Below are 24510 nucleotides of genomic sequence, written 5' to 3'. Positions count from 1 at the left end.
ACAGAACCGGCCCCGCCGCCCCGCTCGCCTCGCGGCCCTCGGGACGCTCCGGGACCGGTCCCGACCCGGCCCGGACTCACCCGGCTCTCCTCCAGCGGGCGCGGCGCTGGCGGCGGGCGCGGGACGCTCTGTCGCGACAGGCGGCGAGGGCAGCCCGGGGCCCTTCGGTAGCGGCGGCGCCGGCGAGAGCAGCGGCGGGAGCGGAGCCGGGGCAGGTGAGGGAGAGCGGGGCCGGGGCCGGGCCGGGGCTTCGGACAGGGCCGGGGCTTGGGGCTGCGGCAGGGCCGGGCTCCTGTGCCACGGGCCCGGAGGGGGTTCTGTCACGGCCCGCAGTCTCTCTCCCCGGCGCCCCCACCGATCCTCTTCCCGCCCCCCAGCATGGACACCGACCTGTACGACGAGTTCGGGAACTACATCGGGCCCGAGTTGGACTCGGACGATGACGACGACGAGCTGGGCCGAGAGGCCAAAGACCTGGACGAGGTGAGGAGGGGCAGCGACCCGCGGAGCCGGCTGGGCTCGTCCTGCCCCGGACCCGGAGCGGGTTCGGGCCCGCGGCTGCTCCTGCCCCGGGCGGGTCCGGGGACTGCTCAGTGTGGGGCCCTGAATTCCTGGCGTTTAAAGAATTTACAGAACCTGTTCCTGGGTAAGGAGAAAGACAGAGTTCTTGCTGGATCGCGGAGGGAACCGGGAGCTCCTGCGGCTGGGCTGGGTTTGGCGTCAGGCCTGCGGCGGGTCCGTGTCCCGCCGGGAGCCCCTCGGGAGGGAGCTGAGGCTGCCGCAGGGAGCCGGGTCCTGCTGGGGCGAGGCAGAGCAAGAGCCCACGGACACGGGGGGAGCAGAGGGGCTGCTCCACGGGGGAAATGAGGGAGCCCCTTCCCATGTCCTGCTGCTCTGTGGGGTGGGGGTTGTGTTACCGGCTCTGGTTCTTGCCTTGTGCTCTGTGGGGTCGCTGCCTGGGCCGGTGTCCGTGCAAGTCCGGGGGCTGTTCCTGATGCAGGTGCTGTGGGAGGAGCTGCTCCCAGATCACCTCTGTGGGTGCTGGGGCTGCTCTGGGGGTCCCTGGCTCGGGGGTGACCCCAGGCCTGTCCCCTCGGGGGGCTCCACAGCCGCTCAGGGCGAGCCTTGGTTGCAGCTGGAGGATGATGATGATGACGATGACATGGGGGAGCACGATGAGGAGCACCCCGGGATGGAGGTGGTGCTGCACGAGGACAAGAAGTACTACCCCACAGCAGAGGAGGTCTATGGGCCTGAGGTGGAGACCATCGTGCAGGAGGAGGACACACAGCCACTCACTGGTGAGTGGGGAGGGGGTGGAGGGAGGAGAAGGCTCTTAAGGATCCTTAGAAAGGGGAAATAATATTCCCTTCTGTCCTGCCCCTTTGGAGCCCCCTCATAGCCTCAGGAGCTCTGCCTGCTGTGTGCAGATCTGGGCACTTGTGGTTTTTGCAAACCCAGACAAAGGCATCTTTGGAAGAACAGGAATCAGCAGAGATGGGAAAGCTATTTAAGGGAGAAGTAAATGCATTTAACTGATCTCCTTTGATCCCTCTATACTGGAATGGCTCAGCTGGAAGGGCCCTGCAGTGACCACCTCCTGCAGCTTTGACAAACAGCTGAGGGAATCTGTCAGCCAGAAAACTGAGGGGTTGTCAGCTCAAGTTCCCATTCCGGGACTCCTGACCCTGCTGGTTCAGGGGCTCTGGGAACTGTTGTTCTGTCTCTTGTTTCAGAGCCCATTATCAAACCTGTGAAGACCAAGAAGTTCTCCCTGATGGAACAGACGCTGCCGGTCACTGTCTACGAGATGGAGTGAGTGTGGGGCTGGGGAGGCAGATGTGGGGGCTCTGGCTTGGTGTCTCACTGCCCTGAGAGCAGCCAATTCCCAGGTTCTGAGCCCAAAACAAGAGGAAGTGCAGGACAAACTATTTCACAGACATTTTACCTCCCCACCAGCAGCACAGGGTAGGGTTGGACACAAAAAGGGAGTCTTACCTCAGGGGCTGAGATCAAGCTCCATAGCAGCAGCTTGCAGCTCAGGAAACCTTCTTGGAATAATTTGGGTTGCAAGGGACCTTAAAACGCACCCATGCCATGGGCAGGGACACCTTCCACTATCCCAGCTTGCTCCAAGCTCCAGTGTCCAACCTGGCCTTGAACACTTCCAGGGATGGAGCAGCCACAGCTGCTCTGGCCAACCTGTTAAATATCCACACAGTCAGTGTGAAGCACACATCATATTGGATATTTTGGGTTGATCCCAGTCTCAGATTAGGTCCCATCTATTCCAGTTTCTATTGGGAATTTTTATGCTGCTGAGGGAGTGCAGAGTGCTGTGCAGTCAGCAGGACCCTGCAGCTGTGCTGGGTGGGTCTATTACTTGTGTCCCAAAGCAGCTTCTTGGACACCAGAGATGGGAGAAAACATCCTGGAAAAAAGTCCAAATGCATTTAAAATTGGAGAGGTAATATGTCAAATGAGTTTTCTGTGGAATAAAAACCATCCTTGGCTTTTTTCTGGTAGAAGTCTGGTGTTGGTCTGTGCATTGTGGTTGGCAGAGGGTCCGTGGCCCTGTACATGCAGTGTGTGTGTGTTGTCTCTCTTTGGGATGAGCAGATGGAGCTGTGGGGGTCTCCTTGGGCTCATCTCCACTCACCACTTCGTGGCCTGTCAGGGCTTTTCCCAGTTTGAATGTTCCTCCCCAGGTCACAGGAGCAGGTGTGGCTAAGCAGCAGTTCCCTGGTGGTGAGCAGTGCCTGTGCCTGGCACCCAGCAGCCTCGTGTTTTCCAGAGGGGACAGGATGTTCCTGGAGCTGGTGCTCACTCAGGGCTCCCTCAGCTGCCTGGGGCTGTGCTCAGTGCCTGGGGTTCAGCAGAGCTGGAGCAGAGCCCAGGAGCTGCTGGGGCTGGTTTTTCTCAGCCCTTGCTTTGGCTCAGTCCCTGACCTGAGCTCTGCATTATCCACCACTTCCCTGATCCCTGTGTGCTCTGCTCATTCCGTTTGTAATTAATTCATTTTTCTCCTATTTGTTGATATAAATGGTTAGGATGGGCCACGAGAAATTCCTTGTGGGTGGTAGCCAGAAACCTGCAAGCTTGGTATTGATTTCCCATTTAGCCTTATTTTCAGACCAATTAGGAAGGTTCTAATCGGGGTTAGTATTGATTGCTGTATTTTTTAGCTCTTAATCAAAACGTTTTACATTAAGAAGTCTATTGCATCAGTGAAAATTTAATCTGTTTAAAAAGGAAATTATTTGACAGCACTTATTCTCTGCAGGCCTCTGGCAGTGGCTGCATGTTTTATAGCTTCCCATTATTTTTTAGGGTTGGCAATTTAGGATCTCAATTATCTTTTGGCCAGCATCCATCCAGAAGTGACCAGCTCATCATTACCCAGCTCAGCTGCTGATTTGAAAAATACTTAATTCCTTAAGTCCCTGGAATGTCACTGTTTTAAGGCTTGAAAATCAGAATTAATGGTCTGTGGAGCCCCTGGCTGCTTCCAAAGCTCCATGGGGTGCTTGTTATCCAGCACCACGATTTACCTGACTGCCTGCCGTGGTTTGAGTGGAAGTGCTTCATCATCTGAGTACATGGATGTGATTTTTGCTCCAGTACTGACTAGAAGAGAAGAAAAATATTCAATAATATTCAGTTGCTGGCAGCTTTACCAGCTCCGTATCCTCCCACCCACTGCCATCTGTCTGGGACTCCAACTCTCTTGTCCTCCCCATCTGGAAAGTGGGATTCTTCCTCCGCAGGGCACTGGCAGGATAAAAGTTTGGCGAAGATTCAGGGGGCACCTTGGATAGAAAGTGTAGCTGAAAAGCAGCACCTACTTTTCTTAGACACAGCAGAAGCCTCCAACAGCCTTTTGTGTTTTGTTCCTGCAGTTTCCTGGCAGATCTGATGGACAACTCGGAGCTGATCCGGAATGTGACTCTGTGTGGGCACCTGCACCACGGCAAGGTACTGTGAATGTCCAAAATGCAGGGGTAGTGATGGTGACCTGCTGCTTTGCCAGCCCTCCTGGCCCCTGGTTCTCTGCAGCAGTACCTTCTGCTCCTCCTGCTCATGCACTTATTTATAGAATCCAAGGATGGTTTGGGTTGGAAGGGACCTTAAAGCCCACCCAGTGTCACCCCTGCCATGGGCAGGGACACCTTCCACTGTCCCAGGCTGCTCCAAGCCCTGTCCAGCCTGGCCTTGAACGCTTCCAGGGATCCAGGGGCAGCCACAGCTGCTCTGGGCTCCCTGTGCCAGGGCCTCCCCACCCTCACAGGGAGGAATTTCTTCCCACTATCCCACCTAACCCTGCCCTCCTCCAGCTTAAGGCCATTCCCCCTTGTCCTGGCACTAGGTTTCCCTGTGAAATTTGTAGATCTTTTTGTAGGTTGACTTTGTAAGTTTTACAATAGCCTGCTCAGCGTGCTCTGTGCTGCTGCTGGAGGGATGGAGTTGTGTTTGTGTCTGTCTGAAGAGAGGCACCTCCTTTCTCTGCTCTCTTCCAGACGTGCTTCGTTGACTGCCTGATAGAACAGACGCACCCGGAGATCCGGAAGCGCGACGATCAGGATGTGAGTGAGCTGCTGGGGAACTCCTGCCCTGGCAACACGGGGTGGCTTTTACACCCCGAGGGAGGGGGACAGTGCATGGGGACAGGGTGGTTCAGTGACTGGAATGTAGGATTGGGAAGCCAGAGCTCAGTCCTAATTCTGCTTCTGTCCCTTACTTGTCACCTTAGTGATGTGTCAGAGTTATTGTGTCCTGCTTCTAACTGAGCATCTGATACCAAAATGTCAGACTCTGATTTTTGTTTTGCCTTTGCAGCTCTGCTACACTGATATATTGTTCACAGAGCAAGAGGTGAGTGGTCTTGTAGTGATTTTATCCAGTTGTCTCGTGCTTTACTCACAGTTGTTGTAGGCAGTTTCCTCGTCCATTTTAACACCTTTCTGTGCCTTTCATATTTTGGTTATTTTCTTTATCAATAAAACAATCCGCTCCTCTTGTTTGCCTCAGGAAGATTCCTGATCCAACTTTCTTCTCTCATCTCCATGTATGATTTTATAACTTGAGTAATGTTAAATCTACGGCAGACTCACTCCAGTCTGGGGCTAATTCTTACTTTCTTTGAGAGAAAAAGGAGGAAAGGATTTGCAGCAGTGGTAGATGAGGAAAAAATTACTTCAAAATAAATAAATTTCTGCTTGTTTTCCTTAGCTCTGACTCCATGTGGTTGGGCATGAGTGGGAATGTTATTTTGTGTCATGACCAGAACAATTCTTTGAAGCATTTTTTTTTTCTCCTCTCAGTGTTTATACTCTGTGTGATCAAATCTTGTGCTTTGCTGTGTAACTTGGTGGCAGCAGAGGGTGAAAGCACAAACAAACACCCACATTCTGTCTCAGCTATTGCCTGTAGTACCTCCTCAGCTGAGATCAGGTGTGGAGGGTGCAGTGGTGGCTCACCAGTCTGACCAGTACAGATGGGAGAGCTGGGCTGGGTGCTTTGGTGATCTAAGGTTATTACTCTCTTCCAGGATGAATGTTTACTTCTTTCCATCTTTCTCATTTTTCCCTGATCATCTTCTATATCTGTATGTGGCGATCCTTGTGTTTCTGTACATGGTGATCCTTTTGTTTATTTTTTTTTTTTACCTGTAATTCTGGTTTCCTGTGTTTCAGAGAGGGGTGGGGATCAAGAGCACCCCAGTGACGATTGTTCTGCCAGACACCAAAGGAAAGTCTTTCCTCTTCAACATCATTGACACTCCAGGTGATTGTGCAGTCTTGAAAATCCTGCTGTGGGAAGCACTTGGCTGTGTTTTGTACATTTTATTGCTGACTCCAGCCTTGTCCTGAGCCTTTAGCTGAGTTCATTCCTGTGAAGTCACTTCCAGCAGTACTGACCCATAATCACCCAGGATGGTTTGGGGTGAAAGGACCTTGAAGTCCATCTAGTTCCAACCCCCTGCATGGGCAGGGACAAGTCAGGCTCATGTCTGTGATTATAGCTGCCCTGATTGAGGGCTGGTGAGGCTGAAGAGGTGTTTCACTCAAGCAGCACAGGTAGAATTTTCTTTCCCAGATATGGCCATGTGCAATGGGACCCTGCTTTGCTCAAATGCTGTTCCCCCACAGTGAGACTCAGCAAGTTCCTCAGGCCTCTGATAGGCTTCTGTGGAGGGAACATAATCACAGATCAATTGTAAGAAACTTTAGGGAAGAGGGTCTTGGGACACATCTGCTGAGCTACAGCTCAGGATGAGGGAGGTTAGAGCGCAGGAGGAGGCTGGGAGGAGAAGCATCTGTTGTCTTTGAGAAGCAATCTTCCTCCTTTTCCCGAAGCACTTGCACAGAGCTGTGAGAAAAACAGTCACAAATGTGAGGAAAAGTGCCTGTTAAACAAGTTGTGTGCAGTCTCAAAAAATATCATTAGAGCTGAGGCTAAATCCCCATGGGGAGCTCTGGCAGCTGCTCCCAGGTCCCCGTCTGAGGAGGAGCCATCTCTGTTCTGCCTCTCTGGGTACCAGCAACCAGAGGAATCTGCAGAGCCCCATGGCTTCCCACCCTGTGTGCTGCTGCTGCTGCACCAGGGCTCACTGTGCTTCTCACTGCCCACCTTTGTGTGGTTTTGAAGGTCATGTGAATTTTTCTGACGAGGTGACAGCCGGCCTTCGCATCTCGGACGGCGTCGTGCTCTTCATCGATGCGGCCGAGGGGGTGAGTGCCACCTTCTCCTGGGGCTTGCATCCCTCCCTCTGGAGTCTGTGCTCCTGCCTTAGCATGAAGGCCTGGCATGGGTTCAGCTCTCTGGGGTGAAGGGTTTTTGAAGGACGGTTTGGGAAGTGAGGGTGTTTTCCATCTGAACAGGCAGCCAAGCCTGCGGCTGCTGTGTCCAGACTGATGTGATGCTGTGGCCTGTAGGCTGATTGTCTGACTTGTGTGCATCTCCATCCCCATGATCCCTAAAACTGAGCAGGTTATTTATATCAGAGATGTCCACAGGGTTGGATTCAAGGAATTTGGTTGGGTTAGCACCTATTTCTGAATTTCAGGAGGATTAGGTGGTTGCTGAGCTTGGGCTTTTCTGCAGCCTGGCAGCAGAGTAAGGGTCACTGGTTGCCTCTCACGCCCCAGATAGCATTCTGGGGAGGCTTTCCTGGGGCTCTGAGCTTGCTGCTCCCCGCAGGTGATGCTGAACACTGAGAGGCTGATCAAGCACGCGGTGCAGGAGAGGCTGGCAGTGACTGTGTGCATCAACAAGATCGACAGACTCATCCTGGAGCTGAAACTGCCCCCCACAGACGCTTATTACAAACTCAGACACATCGTAGACGAAGTTAATGGTCTGATCAGGTGAGGCTGCTTAGGGTGCTGCATTGTTAGTGCTGCTGTCCCTGTCCCATGGCTCTCTGTGAGCCCTGCACGTGCCTGAAAACTCATCAGTTTGTCTGTTGATGTGTTGAGTCATACAAAATGGGCCAGGAAGAACCACTGGGAGTTCATCTCAGGTGATACATTGAATTAAGTAGGATTAGCTCTTCCTGGCAAACTCCAGGAGATTTCATTTCCCCCGCCTCATTTCATTTTTCCTCCATTAAAAAGTAGAGAAAGTGGACATATGACCAGAGCAGGGAATTTGTGCTCCCAGATGTCTCAAATACACTGAAATTTATCCAGGTTTATCCCAAATTGGAGGTTGAGATGTCTCAAAGCTCCTAAATACTTGCTGCAGAACTAAAAGGGAGTTTACTGTCTTAACTTTTGAACAAGGATTATTATAATTACTAACACAGTCCAATCTCCTTGCCAGCCCTGCGCAGGAGAGGGAGGGACATCTTAGCAGCCATGCATCATTTCTGTGGGTTCTTCTGCATCCAGGGACTTTTTAACGGCATTCTGCTCTTCAAGTGTGTGTGTGTGTTTGCACACAAGCTCCCTAGCATGTCTCTGTTCAGTGTGTGCTGGCATCAGGCAGCTGGGAGCAGGGTAATTCACCCTGCCTAGCATGGCTGTGAGCTCATTAAACCTGTTTGGATTAAATTATATCCCTATATTATCTTTTCCCTTATTTGGTTGACCAACTTGGCTGTTTTTTTAGAGGAAGAGAAGTTATCCCAGATAAAAAATCTGAAGCATTTGTGCTGGTAACTTTTTTGTTCTAGGATCTTTAAATCTTTGCATTAATGCTTGAAATTTATAGGCAGAAAATGTTCCTGACCCTGAGATTCTGATGGCAAGCAAGCTGCAGCCTGTTTAAAGATGCTTTTTGGCAATGCAGGCTCCTTGCCTGTCACTGCTGTAGGGTGTGGGAAGTGGGCTGAAGTGTCTTCTTTGGTTCATAACATTGATTTGATTTTATTTTTCTCCTCTCAGCATGTATTCCACCGATGAGAACCTCGTGCTGTCTCCCCTTCTAGGGAACGTGTGCTTCTCCAGCTCTCAGTACAGCATCTGCTTCACACTGGGGTCTTTTGCAAAGATTTATGCAGACACATATGGTGAGGATTAGCCAGAAACCTGGTGCACTTCAACATCTCATTTCCCAACCTTTCTTGTGGGGGTTTTCTAAGCCATTCAGCTTCCCCTGCACATGGCCAGTGTTTGTGTTCTGGAATTGCTGAGGGTTGAGTGGTGCTGCAGAGCTGAGCCTCGGGGGTTAAAAAGCAGAAACACAGTTTTAGCAAGATATTTTCTCCTGATAAATGTTTCTTGAGTCAGAAGCCAAGATTTTTTTCATACCCTAAGCAGAAATAACAAGCAGTTGAAGGCAGGTGTGTGTGTGTTGTGCTTTGCCTCCCTGTCAGCATCTCAGGAGCGAAGCAGTTAAGCTCTTCCTGCCTTTTCCCAAAAGTCCAAGACTCAGCTGCAGCTGGGCACAAGCTTTGCCCACAAGGTTTTGCACTCTTGCCCTCTTTCTTTTTTAAGAAACTGTCTTTTTCTGGCTTGGATTTAATTTTCTGCTCCCCAGGTGCCCACTCAAGGCAATCTGCCGCGTGTAGCAGCGGGCTCCGTGCTGGCATTAGCAGCTGCACAGCCCAGGTTTTTGAAGTCCCCCACTGGGGAATTTGGGGATCTGTAGGAGCTGAGAGCAGGGGAAGAAGGAGGTTGTAAAGCAGCTGGGCCAGCTCTTGCAGAGAACTTGGCCTGAGGGAGGATGAAGTTGTAGAGGTCAGGGACTGATGGTGTCAGGACTGTCACGTGTCCTGAGAGTTTGGAGCAATAAATGAGCTCCCTGAGTGTGTCACAGCATTAACTCCGGGCCTGCTGGGGTGAAACCCCTCCCTGGGGAGCTGAGGACAGCACAGTTGGCAGGAGATGCCAACGAGGTGGGGAAGGCAGGAGCTGAATGGGTGCTTGGAGTTGGGAATAGTGGATTCTGGTCACCAGGAATTGTATGTGCAGCCACCATGTGTCAGCTAACAAGAGTTAGAGCAGCATCAGTGTCCAGACTGCAGCCACCAGGCAATTCCTTGTGTTCACACATCTGCCCACAGCAAAATCTTGTTTGGAACCTGCTGTAGGTTCTCATTCTACCCTGGTATTTGTAAATTCACCATGACAGCCAGCACTGCACTGGACCTTCAGCGCTGGGTGTTTGGCTGTGTGCTCCCTGAGAAAGAGAAGGGAACCTGGAGATGTTTAGCAGGGCAGAAAACGCTGCTGCTGAGCCTGCAGGGCTGATGGGTGGAGGCCATCCCAGCACCTTGGCACTGCAGCAGCAGTCACAGCGTTCTTGTTTGGAAGTGCAGCAGATGAGGTTGTGTTCCTGCAGCACTCCTCAGCTCTGACCCTTTGGGTAGCAGAGAGCTGGAGTGTTCCTGGGAAGTGAGTCTGTGAACTGCATCTCCCTGGGCTGCTGGGGACATCCCCAGTGGACTCTTCTGCTCATCTCTGCCTGGTCTCCCCAGGACAGCACTTAATCTTTCACTCAGAATTGGGATGAGGCATTCACTCATCAGCATCAGTTCATTAAATTGAATCCTCAGGCTTGTTTTAAAAGCCAAAATATAAAGATTTCTAAGCTAAGAAAAAAGCAGTGACATCTGAGAGGCTTTTTCATTTGCTTTTTCCTTTAGGAGACATCAATTACCAGGAGTTTGCGAAGCGGCTTTGGGGCGACATCTACTTCAACCCGAAGACGTAAGAACTCTGTTTTAATGTTGCTTTATTCCTGGGTTTTGGCCTCCTTTCCCTGTAAAATGTGGACTAGATGACCACCCAAGGTCACTCCTGACCCTATGATCCTGTGGTGGAGTAGTATCTGGGAAGGGTTGAGTCAGGCCTCCTGGCTAATGTGAGTCCATGTGGTCCTCCTGAATCCCACAAGCAGGAGCAGAGAGGCTCCTCTGGCCTTCATTTGGAGTAAGCCTGACCCATGTGTCCCTGACAGCTTCCCAGGGGATTGGGAGGGAGAAGAGGATAAGCTGGGAGGAGTAGAGGCTGCAGTTCTTGCTCCTCACTCGCCTCTCTGGTCTCCAACAGCCGCAAGTTCACCAAGAAGGCCCCAACGAGCAGTTCCCAGCGCAGCTTTGTGGAGTTCATTCTGGAGCCCCTGTACAAGATCTTGGCTCAGGTCTGTGTTGGATCATTCTCCCTCCCACAGCTCCAGGCAGGAGCAGCTGGAGCTGGGCACTGGGTGGTGGCTGGTGGGTCCGATTCTGTCCCGTTTTCCAGCGGGATCTGCACAGGGTGGCCTTGGGGGTGCAGATTAATTGTTATTTCTTGCAAGTGCAGCTCTGTATTTAAAGTGAATAGAAAGTCCTTGCTCTTCCTTGTGTGCTCTGATAGCAGCCAAGTGACAGTGCTTGGACTTGGAGCAAAGATTCGGAGCTCAAGTCGGTTGAGGAGGAGTTGGGGGGGGCTCAGCCTGGAGAAAATGAGGCTCAGGGGGGACCTTCTTGCTTTCTACAACTCCCTGACAGGGTGGGGCAGCTGGGGGACGTTGGGCTCTGCTCCCAGGGAACAGGGACAGGACAAGAGCAAATGGCCTCAGGTTGTGCAGGGAGAGGTTTAGATTGAAGATTAGGAAAAATTTCTTCCCCAAAGGGTTGTCCAGTCCTGGCACAGCTGCTGAGGGCAGTGGTGGAGTCACCATGCCTGAATAGATTTAAAAGCCATGTAAATGCACTTGGGGACTAACATGATTTAGTGGTGGCCTTGGCAGTGCTGGGGAAATGATTGGACTGGATGATCTTAGAGAGCTTTTCCAGCCTTAATGATTGCACGATTCTATGATTTGACCCATCTGGCTCTTGTGTGAGCTATAAACCAGTGCAGGTCCAGAGCCCTGCGGGTGGTGGCTGGCGTGTGATGCTGCACTGGGGAGTTACTGACTGGGACCCCCACAGTGAACCTGAGAGTGAGACTTGTTGTCTTGCAGGTGGTGGGAGATGTGGACACAACCCTGCCGAGGACTCTGGATGAACTTGGCATCCACCTGACCAAAGAGGAATTGAAACTGAACATCCGGCCCCTCCTGCGGCTCGTCTGCAAGAAGTTCTTTGGGGAGTTCACAGGTACAAGCTGTTTGCCTTCTCCTCCACAATCCTCCTTATATCCCCAGTACCTCACACCAAGACTTCAGGGCTATATTTTGGCCAAGGAGTGCTAACTTGCACAGATCCTGCTCAATTTCCCAAATCTAAACTATGACACCACTTGCCTGCAGGACAGCCTGAGACACTGCTCACCTCTCCCCTGCTGCTGTGGGTGCTGCAGTCACCGTGGCTTTGCCTTGTGTTTATGGAGTCCATTTCTTTCCTCTACACTGGTTAACCCTGTCCTCACCAAGTGTTCCTGTTGCAGGCTTTGTGGACATGTGTGTGCAGCACATTCCCTCCCCGAAAGTGGGGGCCAAGACAAAAATTGAGCACACCTACACCGGCGGTGTCGACTCCGACCTGGGGGAGGCCATGAGCGAGTGCGACCCTGACGTAAGGAAACTCCAGTGTTTGCTCTGAGTGTGCAGAACCAAGGCTGACAGGCTCTGCTCCCCCTGCCCTGCCAGGGCAGCTGCCTCCCAGCCAGCTATCTGCACAGATTTGACTTGCAGCACTCTGAAACCTCTCATCCGACACTGGAACAAATCTCTTCACTCCAAGGAGCTTCAGCTGCCTGCCAGGGCAGCCCTGGAGAGAGGGAATTGTTTCACAGTGTTCAGAGAAGAAGCGGACTAGGTCAGGACTCCAGAGCATGTGGGAGCTGCAGGGTGGTTTTGTGTCCTTTTGCAGTCTTTTTGTCCCTTTTCCTTGAAGTTTGATTCTCTCTCCAAACTCTAAAAAACTGTATGGTGCTGATAAAAATAACCCTGTGTTAGTTAGTCAGCACCTTTCCTCTCCCAGCCCTGCCAACCCTTCCTCCTCCAACAGCTTGCACTGAGCTGTCATTCGGAGTTGTCTGGAGCCACCAACGCTGGCAGCTGAGTGAGAAATTTGCCTGTGACTTTTGCTCTGATGTCTGCAGAGAAAATTATTTTAATGAGTTGTGATTATCCACATAAAACTCCACAGTGGTGACTGTCACCACATCATCAGTGTGGAGTGACCTTGTGGCACTGGAAGCTGTGATCTTGGGGCTCTACCCTGAGCAGGTTTGCAGACCAGCAGGTGACATTTTTCCTTGTGGCTTTGTCCCAGCCAACATTTGCTGCTCTACAGGAGTAAGGAGAGGAGCTCCAAAAGAGTCCACCATGGTCATTCCAGGGTTTTCCATACAGGGCAAGGGTTTCCCGTGGCAGGCACTGAAGGACTTGACAAATCAAAACAATTATTTCTAAATTCCAGCCCATTTATCCCTTTTATCCACAAATCATAGAATATTCTGAGTTGAAAGAGATCCACAAGGATCATCAAAGTCCAGTCCTGCTAGGTCTGTGTCTGTTTCTTGACTGTGTTTTGGAAGAAGCTCATTTCTGTCTCTCTGTGTCACGGGAAGGGTCCCTTGATGTGTCACACAACCAAAATGTACAGCACTGATGATGGTGTCCAGTTCCACGCCTTTGGTAGGGTGCTCAGTGGCACCATCCATGCTGGGCAGCCTGTGAAGGTCCTTGGGGAGAACTACACCCTGGAAGATGAGGAGGATTCCCAGATCTGCACCGTCGGACGCCTCTGGATCTCAGTTGCAAGGTACAGAAAGCTCTGGTGATGTGCTTATTGGGAGAGGAGTCACCTGGAGTTGAGTGAGGGACTGGGAGGGAGGGAGAGCTGCCAGAGAGAGGGAGGAGGAAGGTGCTGGAAGGTCTGAGGCTGCAGTGGTGCCCTCCTGCCTTTCAGGTATCACATTGAGGTGAACAGAGTTCCTGCTGGCAACTGGGTACTGATCGAGGGCGTGGACCAGCCCATAGTGAAGACAGCGACTGTGACAGAGCCTCGGGGCAATGAGGAGGTACTGGGCCTGGCTGGCACTGCTCAGCCTTCCAGGGAGGCAAGGTGATGGGGTACAGCCCAAAAACTCCTCTAGTGGGGTTAAAGAATCCCTGTCTGCTCCCATGGTGAGGCTAAAGAATCCCTGTCTGACATGGTGCCAGGGCACAAGAGCCACTGAGGGAAAGAGAAGAGCTTCACATGCTGTGTATTACCCTGAGGACACATAGGGATGCAGTTTCAGCTCTTTGTCCTCTTGTTCCAGGCTCAGATCTTCCGTCCCTTGAAGTTCAACACCACGTCTGTTATCAAAATAGCTGTGGAGCCAGTCAACCCCTCAGAGCTCCCCAAAATGTTGGATGGTCTCCGCAAAGTCAACAAGAGCTACCCCTCACTTACAACTAAGGTAACTGCTGGGGGCAGTTGGATTAGATGATTTCCAGAGGTCCCTTCCAGCCTTAACTGTTCTGTGATTTTGTGTGTGTGGCTGTTTCCAGCCAGTGCTGGGGGCAGCCTCTGGGCTGATCTTCAAAATAATCAGGTTTTTTACTATAGGTTATTACATTTGTTGTGGGTCTTTTCATGCTGTTACAGTTGATCTCATAAATTATGTAGAAATAGCAGAAAAGTGTAAATCCAGCAGAAAAACACACACCCTGCTGTGCCAGGGAAGTAGCTTTCTGCAGAGCCCAGCAGCACTTCCTCCTGGAAAAGGCTGTGGGAGCTTTCCTTGTGGTGTTCTGACTCTTAACAAGTGTATTTAAGGCTGATCCTTCCTCAGGCTTGAGTAAGAGCCTGGGAGGCAGGAGCTGTGAGCAGGGGGGCTGCCAGCTGAATCCCTCTCTTCTGTTCCAGGTGGAAGAGTCTGGGGAGCATGTGATCCTGGGAACAGGAGAGCTGTACCTGGACTGTGTGATGCACGACCTGCGGAAGATGTACTCCGAGATCGACATCAAGGTGAGGGAGTGAGAGAGGGATTTTCCTGCTGGAAACCCTGGACAGGGTTTTGGTCCCCTCTCTCAGAAGGATGAGAAAAAGAACCTATCTGAATATACAGCATGGATTTTGTCACATTCCTGTAAAAGTAAAAAAAGGCTGTTAGGGTGTAAAAGGGCCTCTTACAGCCTGACTGTCACACCAGTGGGACTGAGAGTGGCACATTGGCTTGGAGAGGAGTTTTCTATATTCCAGCCTTCCCCGTGCTTCAGCCATTGACTGGCTAGCATCAAATAAATAAATTGAGCAGGATTTTTCATACCTGGAATTGAATTTAAATTTCCTGTCTCATTGGAAAGCCTCAGTGCTTCATACACAACCCTGATTAAAACAAGGCCAGTTGAACCGGTTTTTCCTTGTAGGTGTTCTGAGGTTTCAAACAGTCTTTTTACAAACAAAAAAGTACTGAAAACCTTACAAACCTTTTGTTCTTTTAGGTGGCTGATCCAGTAGTGACGTTCTGTGAGACAGTGGTGGAAACATCCTCCCTGAAGTGCTTTGCTGAGACACCCAACAAGAAGTAAGGGCCCTGGGCAAGCTGGGATGGGAGGGGGCAGAGGGAGGGTCCCTCCATCCAAGGGGGCTGTTCCCACTGGCTGTTGTCCACATGCCTGAGTGAGCAATGTCCCATTGACCTGAACTCCTCAGGAACACTCCAGAGTCCCAGGGATGTTCCTGTGCTGTGTAGGAGCTCTGAGAATAGAGGGAATAAAGACAGATCCACATCCTCCTTTTTCCCTAAGTGTCACACCTTCTCAGCAGTTCTGAGAGCTGTTCTGGGATCCTGGAGCAGGTGCCAAAGAGCCCAGTGCTGCCTTCAATAACTCCCCCAGCAGTTTCATGAGCAAGAGCTATGTCTTCTCTTATCCACGTGTAATCTTGGATTTGTTCTTCCCAGTGATGCCCTGGAGCCTTGCAGCTGCTCTCATCTCCCTCCTCCAGCACCTCACAGTTCATGTGATTGGAAGAGGGAGGCCTGTGAGGGAACATGGGGGAGTCTGTGTGCACAGGATGTTCCCATACCTGAATTTTCAGAGAAATCATGATCTGCTGAAGTTGACTCTCCTGTGTTCCCCTGTGGTTTCTGGTTCTTCTTGCCTTCCTTTATTCTGAGACAATCTCGCCATGTTTGGCAGCACTATTTCTGGGAGCAGAGAGGTTCCAGTCTTCACAGAATCACAGAATGGCTTGGGTTGGAAGCAACCTTAAAAACCATCTAGCTCCAAGCCCTCCTGTGGACAGGGACAGCTTCCACCAGACCAGGTTGTTCCCAGTCTTAGGTCAGGCTTTGATCTTCTGAGCACATGTGCTGGGGGCAGGTTTCAGGCATTGCGGGGGGGGGGGTTCTCTGAGGCAGCATCTGATGTGTGAGATGCAGCTCCCAGAGGCACCTTGCCTGGCCCATGGGCTTCTCCTGCAGCCCTGGACAGAGGCTGGACATGGGACAGGAGGGCTGGAACCACACTGTCCCTCAGCTGTCTCCTTCTGGGGCTGAGCACTTGTGCTGTGTTCACAAAGACACAGGAACAGCAGTGGATGCAGGTGGCTTCATCAACCCAACTGCCTCCAAGCTGGGTGCAGTCAGAGAATCACAGAATTGTGGCATTAGTAAGGTTGGAAAAAACCCTAAAGTCCAACTGTCAACCCAGCACCACCCTCCTGTTTGCCACTAAACCATATCTACAAGTGCCACATTCACATGCTTTTTGAACAGTTCCAGAGATGATGATTCTGCCACTGCCCTTTGCAGCTGTGCCATGCCTTTACAACCTTTCCTGTGCAGAAATTGTCCCTAATATCTCACCTAAACCTCCTCTGGCTCAACGTGAGGCTTCTTTCTTTCTCATCCTGTCCTTCATTCCCTGGGAGCAGAGTCTGACCCCTACCCCTGGCTGCCCCCTCTTGTCAGGGAGTTGTGGGGAGCCAGAAGGTGCCCCTGAGCCTCCTTTTCTCCAGGCTGATTACCCCAGCTCCTCAGCTGCTCCTGGTGCTCCAGACCCTTCCCAGCTCTGTTCCCTTCTCTGGACACATCCCAGCCTCTCCAGGGCTGCCAGTCCCTGTGGTCCTCCCAGTTAGTCTCATTTCCATCACTGTGACTGTCTCTCCTCAGGAACAAGATCACGATGATTGCTGAGCCCCTGGAGAAGGGACTGGCAGAGGACATTGAGAACGAAGTGGTGCAGATAACATGGAACAGGTATGAGTGATCTGGGAGAGCAGGAATCCAGCTGGAAGTAAATAACTGGGGAAGAAGGGGATGCTGGAATCTGCAGGGTGCACAGTATCAGGCAGCAGCCTCTGGGCAGGGATCCTGGTTTGGTTTTCCTGCCAGCCACTCTGTGAGCATCTCTGGCTGAGACTGTTTTGTGCCTGGAGAGAACAGGGTTGTAAATACATCGTGAGTTCAGGTCAGATTCTTGTTTCCTAAATCTTCTTCCCTTTCTCTCTGTCAGAAAGAAGCTGGGTGAATTCTTCCAGACCAAATACGACTGGGATTTGCTGGCTGCCCGTTCCATCTGGGCCTTTGGGCCAGACGCCACTGGCCCAAACATCCTGGTGGATGACACACTGCCCTCCGAGGTGAGGAGTGGGGGTCACTCTTCAGTGAGACCTTTGTCCTGTGGTGCCAAGAGGTGCCCCCTCCTCCCAGAACTTTCAGCAACACCCTGGTGCCTTTGGGGTGCTCGTTGTTTTCCACAGCTCAGATCTGCTACACTTTCCCCAAAATTATCCTACCCTGCTTACCAGGTCACCTGTTATTTTTCAGGTATTCTGTTTGGGCCAATGTCCTTAACTTGCCAAAACTTGCAACCAAATGGCCTTGCCTTTCAGGATCACCAAAACATGAGCTCTTAATTTATAGTGCTCTAGAAATTTTATAGTGCTGATGCTCTTGAGCTGTGAGAGGGAGGGGTGGACATTGGGTGCACAGGGGAGCACTGCTGCTGTTTTAGAAACTGGCTTTTAAACACTGAGTGTTACTGGCTGTGATGAGGTGTGGTCTCTGAAGCTGTGTGTCTGTCTGTCTCTAGGTGGACAAGTCTCTGCTGGGTTCAGTGAAGGACAGCATCGTGCAGGGCTTCCAGTGGGGGACCAGGGAAGGGCCCCTTTGTGATGAATGTAAGTGGGACCTGTGGGGAAATTGAGACAGTGGGATTGGTTAAATTCTTCCATCTGTAAGCATTCAGGTGTTCCAGGCTGAACAGGCTTGGGGCAGCCTGGTCTAGTGCAAGGTGTCTCTGCCCATGGCAAGGAGTTGGACTAGATCAGCTTTAAGGCTCCTTCCAACCCGAATCACTCCATGATTCTGTGATATGCAGGGTTATGACGTGGTGATGCATTCCCTGCTGGAATTAAATTTAGGAGAACTGCTGGTGGCTCTGGGTGTTTGGGCATCTGGGGATGTGGTTGGTGCTGGCAGAGAACGTTCCCTGGGGTCACTGGCTGTCATTTCTCCCTTCCGCAGTGATCCGCAATGTGAAGTTCAAGATCCTGGACGCGGTGATTGCTCAGGAGCCCTTGCACAGGGGCGGAGGGCAGATCATCCCCACAGCCCGCAGGGTTGTGTACTCTGCCTTCCTCATGGTGAGGGCCTGCCTGTGCTGGGCTGATCCCCAGGGACCTGCCTGGGGTGTGGGTGCACACTGACTCATTCACCCATCAATGTCTGCAGCGCCCTTGTGGGCTGGCACACGAGTCCTGCAGGCCTACATTGCAGCCTGGTGTGCATCTGCTCACTCTCCCCTTCTTGCTGCTGCTGGGCTTGCTGGGAAGGGTGGGCATGGGGGAGAGGGAGGCATGTGACTCATGCCCAGAGGGAGAAAAGGTCCTTTCAGTGTTTGTGATGTTGGTTTGGGCAGCCATGGGGCAGCAGGAACCCTGTAATCTCATCAGGAGCTGAGTTTGACCAAAGAACTTGAGCTGTGCTGGTGCTCCAAGAGGCTCAGTGGCTCGTGTCCCTGTCCCCTCACAGGCCACCCCTCGCCTGATGGAGCCCTACTACTTCGTGGAGGTCCAGGCCCCTGCTGACTGCGTGTCCGCCGTGTACACGGTGCTGGCCCGGCGCAGGTGAGCTGCTCCCACTGCCAGCAGTGGGGGTTTGCAAAGCAGCAGCATTGGGATCTGGGCTGTTGGAGAATTCCTGGCACTGGTGCAGAGGGTGAAGTCTCTGTGAAGTGACAGTTGGAAGCTTCCTGAGTGATCCTGGCCCCAAGCAATGTGGGGAGGGATGTTCAGGGTCACACGCAGCCTTTGGGTTGTGCCTGGTTCTTCCTGAGTGTCATAGAGGAGAATGTGCAAAGCACTGTGCTCAGCCCTGGGGCCCCAGCACAGGAAGGACTTGGACCTCCTTCAGTGGCTCCAGAAAAGGCCAGGAAGATGCTCAGGGGGCTGGAGTGACTTCCCTGTAAAAACAGCTTGAGAGATCTGGGGTGGTTCAACCTGGAGAAGAAAAGCTGCAGGGAAACCTTAGAGCCCATTCTAATGCCTAAAGGGAAGCCAAGAGAGCTGGAAAAGGGCCTGGAGTGCCAGGATGTCAGCACAACGGGTCCCTGGCCGGGTAATGATTGACATAGACTCCATGTATTACAGAAGGCTGATCTTTTTCTTTATTAAGAAACCCATAGCTTTTTTATACCCTAGTTCGCTACAGGTGGATCTAATTAGTCCTTAAAACACCATCACCATTGGCTAAAGATGGTTTCTTATCTCCATAACACATTCCACATGTTCACAATACCAGATGCAGCAAGATAGGATAAGAATTGTTTCTCATTCTTTTCTCTGCTCTTCTCACAGCCTTTCCCAGAAGATGCCTGGGAAAGTTGTGTGTTGCTCTCTGTGGCCAGAGAGCTGCTGCCACACCAGGACAAGGGGGAATGGCTTGCCAAAGAACAGGGCTAGATGGGATATTGGCAAGAAGTTCTTCCCTGTGAGGGTGGAGAGGCCTTGGCACAGGTTGCTCAGAGCAGCTGTGGCTGCCCCATCCCTGGCAGTGTCCAAGGCCAGGTTGGACAGGGCTTGGAGCAACCTGGAATAGTGGAAGGTGTCCCTGCCCATGGTAGAGGGGGGTGGAACTGTGTGGGGTTTGGGGTCCCTTCCCACCCAGACCAGTCCATGATTCTGTGACACATGGGAATGCTGATCCTTTGACACGTTTGCAGAGGCCACGTGACCCAGGATGCTCCGATCCCAGGCTCTCCCCTCTACACCATCAAAGCCTTCATCCCAGCCATTGATTCCTTTGGGTTTGAGACAGACTTGAGGACCCACACGCAGGGGCAAGCCTTCTCTCTCTCTGTCTTCCACCACTGGCAGGTGAGTCCATACCCTGGGGAGATGGGGAAGGGGGATAGGTAGGATCAGGCACCAGGTAGGTGCTCTCAGTGCCAAAGCTCCAACAGCAGGAAAGCTGTGGAGAGCATCCTCAGAGGATCTTGGGCAGGCTTAGTGCACCAGCTGTTCCATGTCTGCCAGGGCTTTGTTCCAAGTCCTAGTCAGGGAGCCCTGGAAGCTGCTGCTGGCTGAGCGTCAGGGTCCTGCAGTGCCTGGGGAGAGGACATTCCCCTTGGGAGGTGGGAACCTATTCAGGTCCACTTCATGCTCTGTAGCTTGGGCAGCAGAAGTCTTGGGGTGAGGCTCAGACTCACTGATCTGCCATAGGAAGTTGGATCTGTGCCACACTTCAGCTTTGCCTCTAGAGGTGGTGTTTTTAACCTGTAGAAAGCAAAGTTTGGGACAAAACTGTTCTCTGGCTACTTCTGTGTCTGGGGCAGATCAGGTCCTGTGGGAGCCACAGCTGTGAGGTGCACAGTGGTTTGGGGTACAGCTCCATGAGAGCAGCTGCTGCAGTCTGAGCCCTGGCCTAAAGGTTGATATGTCAAAGACCAAGGCTCAGCTCTGAAACAATAAGCATGCCTGGTTTGTGGAGGGGGTTGTGCTGACCAGTTCTGGCATGGATTGTTCTGTTAGGAGGTGTTATGGGGTCTTGCAGTACTCCCTGGGGAAGGGACGTGTCCTTGGGACATGTCCTTGGCGTGAGTTCTCAGCACTGTGTTACTGACTTCTCACAGGCATGATCACCAGCAGTGACATGAGTTTGTGTGCCAGGAGAGCAGATGGGGTGTTGGGGTGTCCGTGGGACCCAGGCATGGTTCCTGTTGCAGTTGGTGTCTCCAGGAGGTTGAACCAGCCCCAACATGATGCTCACACCCTGGTCCTGTGTTTCAGATTGTGCCTGGTGACCCCTTGGACAAGAGCATCGTCATCCGGCCGCTGGAGCCGCAGCCAGCCCCACACCTGGCCAGGGAGTTCATGATCAAGACCAGGCGCAGGAAGGTATGTCTGGGACAGATCCCTGTGCTGTGCCTCTGTCCCAGCAGCTGGGCTGTTGCAGAGTTGTCCCTTGGCTGTGCCACATCCCCTCTGTGTTCCCAGAGTGCTCTGATGGCCTTTGTGCCCTGGGACCTCCCCTGTACTGCCCAGCAGTGCCCATCAGTCCCATCAGTGACCCCAGTCCAAAACAGGATCCTGTGGCCTCTGCTGAGCCCTGCTCCCTCCCCAGCCCCTCTGACTCCTCAGTGGCCTGGTGTAGCCCCCTTGTCCAGTAGAAACAGCAGAACTGGTTTCTGTGCTGGTTTAGTGAGCTGGACTGAGGAGCTGCAGAGGGAATCAAGCCCTCCTGTGGGGAGCAGTGAGCTGGTAGATGTGCTCAGCAGCAGAAACCACATGTTTATAGGTTCCTGAGGAGTGTTAGATGCCTTCAAACTGCAGAGAAGCACCTCATGCCTTTTTTGGAGCCTGAAAATTTATCTTACCGGTGGGACACAAGGTCTCTTCAGTGGGCTCTCTGGGCAGTGGCAGTATGGGGAACAACCCTGGCTTTGTGTTACCTGCAGGGCCTGAGTGAGGACGTGAGCATCAGCAAGTTCTTCGACGACCCCATGTTGCTGGAACTGGCCAAGCAAGACGTCGTTCTCAACTACCCCATGTAACCCTGCTGCCCTGGCATGGGGGCTGAGCCGAGCCCTGGCTGGCACTGCCAGTCCTTCCCCATCCCTGCTTGCCCAGCCCTGGCTCCTGGAGGCTCAGGGCAGGCAGGGAGCTGCTCCTCAGGTCACTTCCATGGCTGTAGGAGTCTCCATGGACCAGTTGTGGGAATTTCCATACGGGGAGCAGCCCAGACCCAGAGCCCTGATCCATTTTGTATTGTTAGTCTCCAGCTGCTGTTGCCTCCAGTGAGGTTTTCCTTTTGGATGGGCTCCTCCAGCTCATGGGGCTGAGCAGTGTCAGTATGGATTCAGTATGGATATGACACACTGGGCCTCAACTGTGTCAAGCATTTCAGGCAGCTGAAAAAGGAGGATGCTGGTGGGGCAGTGCTTTACCAGCCTCCCCAGGAGGAGAAATGTGGCTTTGACCTTTCTGTACCCCTTTTTTGAACCCTTTTAAACGTTTAGTACAAACTTCCAGGGTGGGCTGTTTGATTGTGCCCAGACATGGCAGTGTTGGGGGAGGCTCTGCTTTCCCAGTGTGTCCAGTACCCGCTGTCAGGATTTCTCCCACCCTCAGCCCCAGTTCCCTCTGGCCTCAGCCCTGTACCACTCCCAAGGACTCCCTGTCTCCCAGCCATCCCACGCCAGCCTGTGGTAGTGAATGGACCAGCCACCCCAGGCCTATTTTTTTCCTTTCTTGCTCAATCTTGCCAAGTTTTCAGGGATTTCATCAGCTGTTCATCCTCTGAGAGGTTTTTGGTGCTCCCTCTCCACTCCCCTGCTCTGTCTCTCTGAACTCTGCCCCAGTTCTGTCCCAAGTGTGTGCTGTGGAACCAGGGCTGATTTACAGGGCTGAATGTCTCCTGGGGACATTCCTGCCCTCCCTGTCCCCTGGCTGCCCCAGCCTGGCCTGGCCTGGCCCTGCCCTGATGCTGCTGTGCCAAGTTTGGCCCTGGCAGCCTCGTTCATCCCAGCAACACCCCTGGGAACCTGTCCCAGAGCATCCCTGTGCTCAGTGGGGCTTGAGATGGCCCTGGGGCACCAGCACAAGGGGAGCAGAGTAAAGCTGAGGACAACCTCCTCCCCCAGTCCCAAAACCTGCCAGCTGCTGGTGGAAACTGGGAGGCACTGGGCTGACAGAAGCACGGGATAGGAAGCATCCATGGGAAAGCACATCCAGCCATCCCAGCAGGTGCTGGGTCTCTGTGGAAACTGCATCTTGTGGGGGATAATTCAGGCCAGTGGAGCATCAAAAGCAGGGAGGGGAAGGATTTCCTGTCAGCCAACATCGGCATCGCCCCCCAGGCCATGCTGCTGCCCCACCCCACGACCGGAGCAGCAGGCTCAGCTTTTCCAGGGATGCATCCTGCTTCTCCAGCCCTATCACCAGGCTCAGCCTTTCCTGCAGGGCAGTGCCAGGAGGCTCCCCTTCACCTCCCACATCTGCCCTGGCACCATGGCCTCACCCATGGCATGTTCCCCCTCTGTCCTGGGGAAAAGTGGGGCTCAATCCTGGCTTGGTGCAAGCAGAATACAACCCTGTCACCCCCATGGCCACGCTGGGGTTGCTGTCACCTCCCAGTACAGCCCAGCACCAAACTGGGCCCCCAGAGACCAGGCCAGGCATCTCCTGGAGCAAACCCTGGGATGCTGCAGCGGGATCAGTGTCCAGGGCTTGGTGCTCGGTGCTGCCCTGCACGTCCCAGGGCTCGGGGATTGCCCTGCCTCCAGAGCCAAGTGCTCTGCGCGGGTTTGTAGGAAGAAGACATCCATCATCCCAGCCTCGGGCTCTCCAGGGCTGGATAACGGGGCCGGACAGGGCCCTGGGGACACCCGCGGACGGGCATCGGTGCCGGTCGTGCCTTTGGAGAGCAGAGCCCCGAGGCTGCAATGCCCGGTGGAGCCCTGCGAATGCGGGCATCGCCCCGCCGGCAGCCCGGGAGAGGGCGGCGGGACGCGGCCGGGCAGGCGTGGGAAGGAGCCGGTTCTCACGCAGGCTCTTCCCAGCAGCTGGAAAACGCTGGCCCTGCGCACGTGAGCTGGGAATTTTCCGCGGAAACTGCTCTGCCCTGGCAGTAGGGGATTGCGGCTGGACCCTGACCCCGGCTCCTGTCATGCGGCTGGAATTTCCCCACGCAAAGGATCTGTGCGGGTGCAGGATGCCCCAAGGGATGTGCCTGCCCGGGCCGTGGCGCAAGTAAACTGAGGCATGCGGAATCACACCCTGAGGAACCGGGGGCTCCATCCGTGACACGAGTTGGTCAGGGCTCAGCTCTGGGACACGCCCCAGGGGATGTGCCTCCACCCCCAGCAAGGCCATCAGCAATGACTGACCCTGTGCTGACCCCCCCAGTTGTTCCCGTTTGTCCCCATCCCCAGCGTCTTGGGAGGACCCCACACAATGTGGCACCTTGAGCAGCCATCTCCTCGTGGGATGAGCCCTCACCCTGTGCCGTGTCCCTGTCTCCATCCTGCTCCTGGAGACCCTGACTGCAGTCCTGCTTCTACTGTCCTCATGCCTGTCTTGCTCCCAGTGCCTCCACCCTGGTCCTGGTGTCCCTGTCCACAGCCCCATTCCCACTGTCCACTGCTCCCTGTGTCCTTGTGCCTGTCCTGCTCCTGATTCCCCATCCCACTTTGCTTTGGTGTCCCTGTCTCCATCCTACCCCAGTCCCTGTTCTGCTTCTCAGTGTCCCTGTGCCCACCCTGCTCCTGCTCTCTCAATTTCCATCTTGCTCCCATTGTCTCCATCACCCATTCTGCTGCCAGTGCCTCCATAATTTTCCTACTCCCCATGTCCCAATCCCCCGTCACAGTGTCCTTGTCCCTTTCTTGATCCCATTGCCCCCATCCTGCCCCTGTTGTTCATCCTGTTTCCACTGTCCCCTTCACTGTCCTGTTCCCTATGTCCTTGACCTCATCCTGCTTGCAGTGCCTGTGTCCCTGTCCTGCTTCTGATTTCCCCATCCTACACTTCTCCTGTCCCTATCCTGCTCCCAACATTCTTGGTTTCCTCCCTGCTCCTGATGTCCCCATCCCCATCCTGTTCCTGGTGTGCCTGTCCTGCTGCCCGTGTCCCTGTCCCAGACCTCCACCCCGCTCTTGGTGTCCCTTGTCCCCATCCTGTCCCTTGCCTGTGCTCCA

General features: G+C 53.3%; 1 protein-coding gene across 2 annotated transcripts; it reads left to right on the top strand.

The window, feature by feature from the left end:
* The first annotated feature begins 59 nt into the window (after window positions 1-59).
* EFTUD2 (elongation factor Tu GTP binding domain containing 2) lies at window positions 60-21838 on the top strand. Of its 2 annotated transcripts, XM_053965087.1 has the most exons (28): window positions 60-215; window positions 378-483; window positions 1136-1301; window positions 1737-1815; window positions 3900-3975; window positions 4518-4583; window positions 4837-4872; window positions 5694-5784; window positions 6649-6731; window positions 7201-7367; window positions 8388-8512; window positions 10091-10154; window positions 10497-10587; window positions 11395-11530; window positions 11820-11947; window positions 12948-13141; window positions 13289-13400; window positions 13644-13784; window positions 14234-14335; window positions 14812-14894; window positions 16485-16571; window positions 16828-16954; window positions 17407-17494; window positions 17841-17959; window positions 18348-18442; window positions 19537-19690; window positions 20603-20710; window positions 21271-21838. In XM_053965087.1, exons 2-28 carry the CDS (start codon window positions 379-381, stop codon window positions 21364-21366), a joined length of 2919 nt encoding a protein of 972 aa, XP_053821062.1. In that variant the 5' UTR covers window positions 60-215; window position 378; the 3' UTR covers window positions 21367-21838. The 2 variants fall into 2 exon arrangements, with proteins under 2 accessions (XP_053821062.1, XP_053821064.1); XM_053965089.1 differs by lacking the exon at window positions 60-215 and having other exon boundaries at window positions 314-483.
* The last annotated feature ends 2672 nt before the right edge of the window (window positions 21839-24510 follow it).

The sequence above is a fragment of the Vidua chalybeata genome, chromosome 26 (assembly GCF_026979565.1).
Source record: "Vidua chalybeata isolate OUT-0048 chromosome 26, bVidCha1 merged haplotype, whole genome shotgun sequence".
Taxonomy (NCBI): Eukaryota; Metazoa; Chordata; class Aves; order Passeriformes; family Viduidae; genus Vidua; species Vidua chalybeata.
Note: the sequence above shows the minus strand (reverse complement) of the source record. Positions and strands in the feature narration are given on the sequence as shown.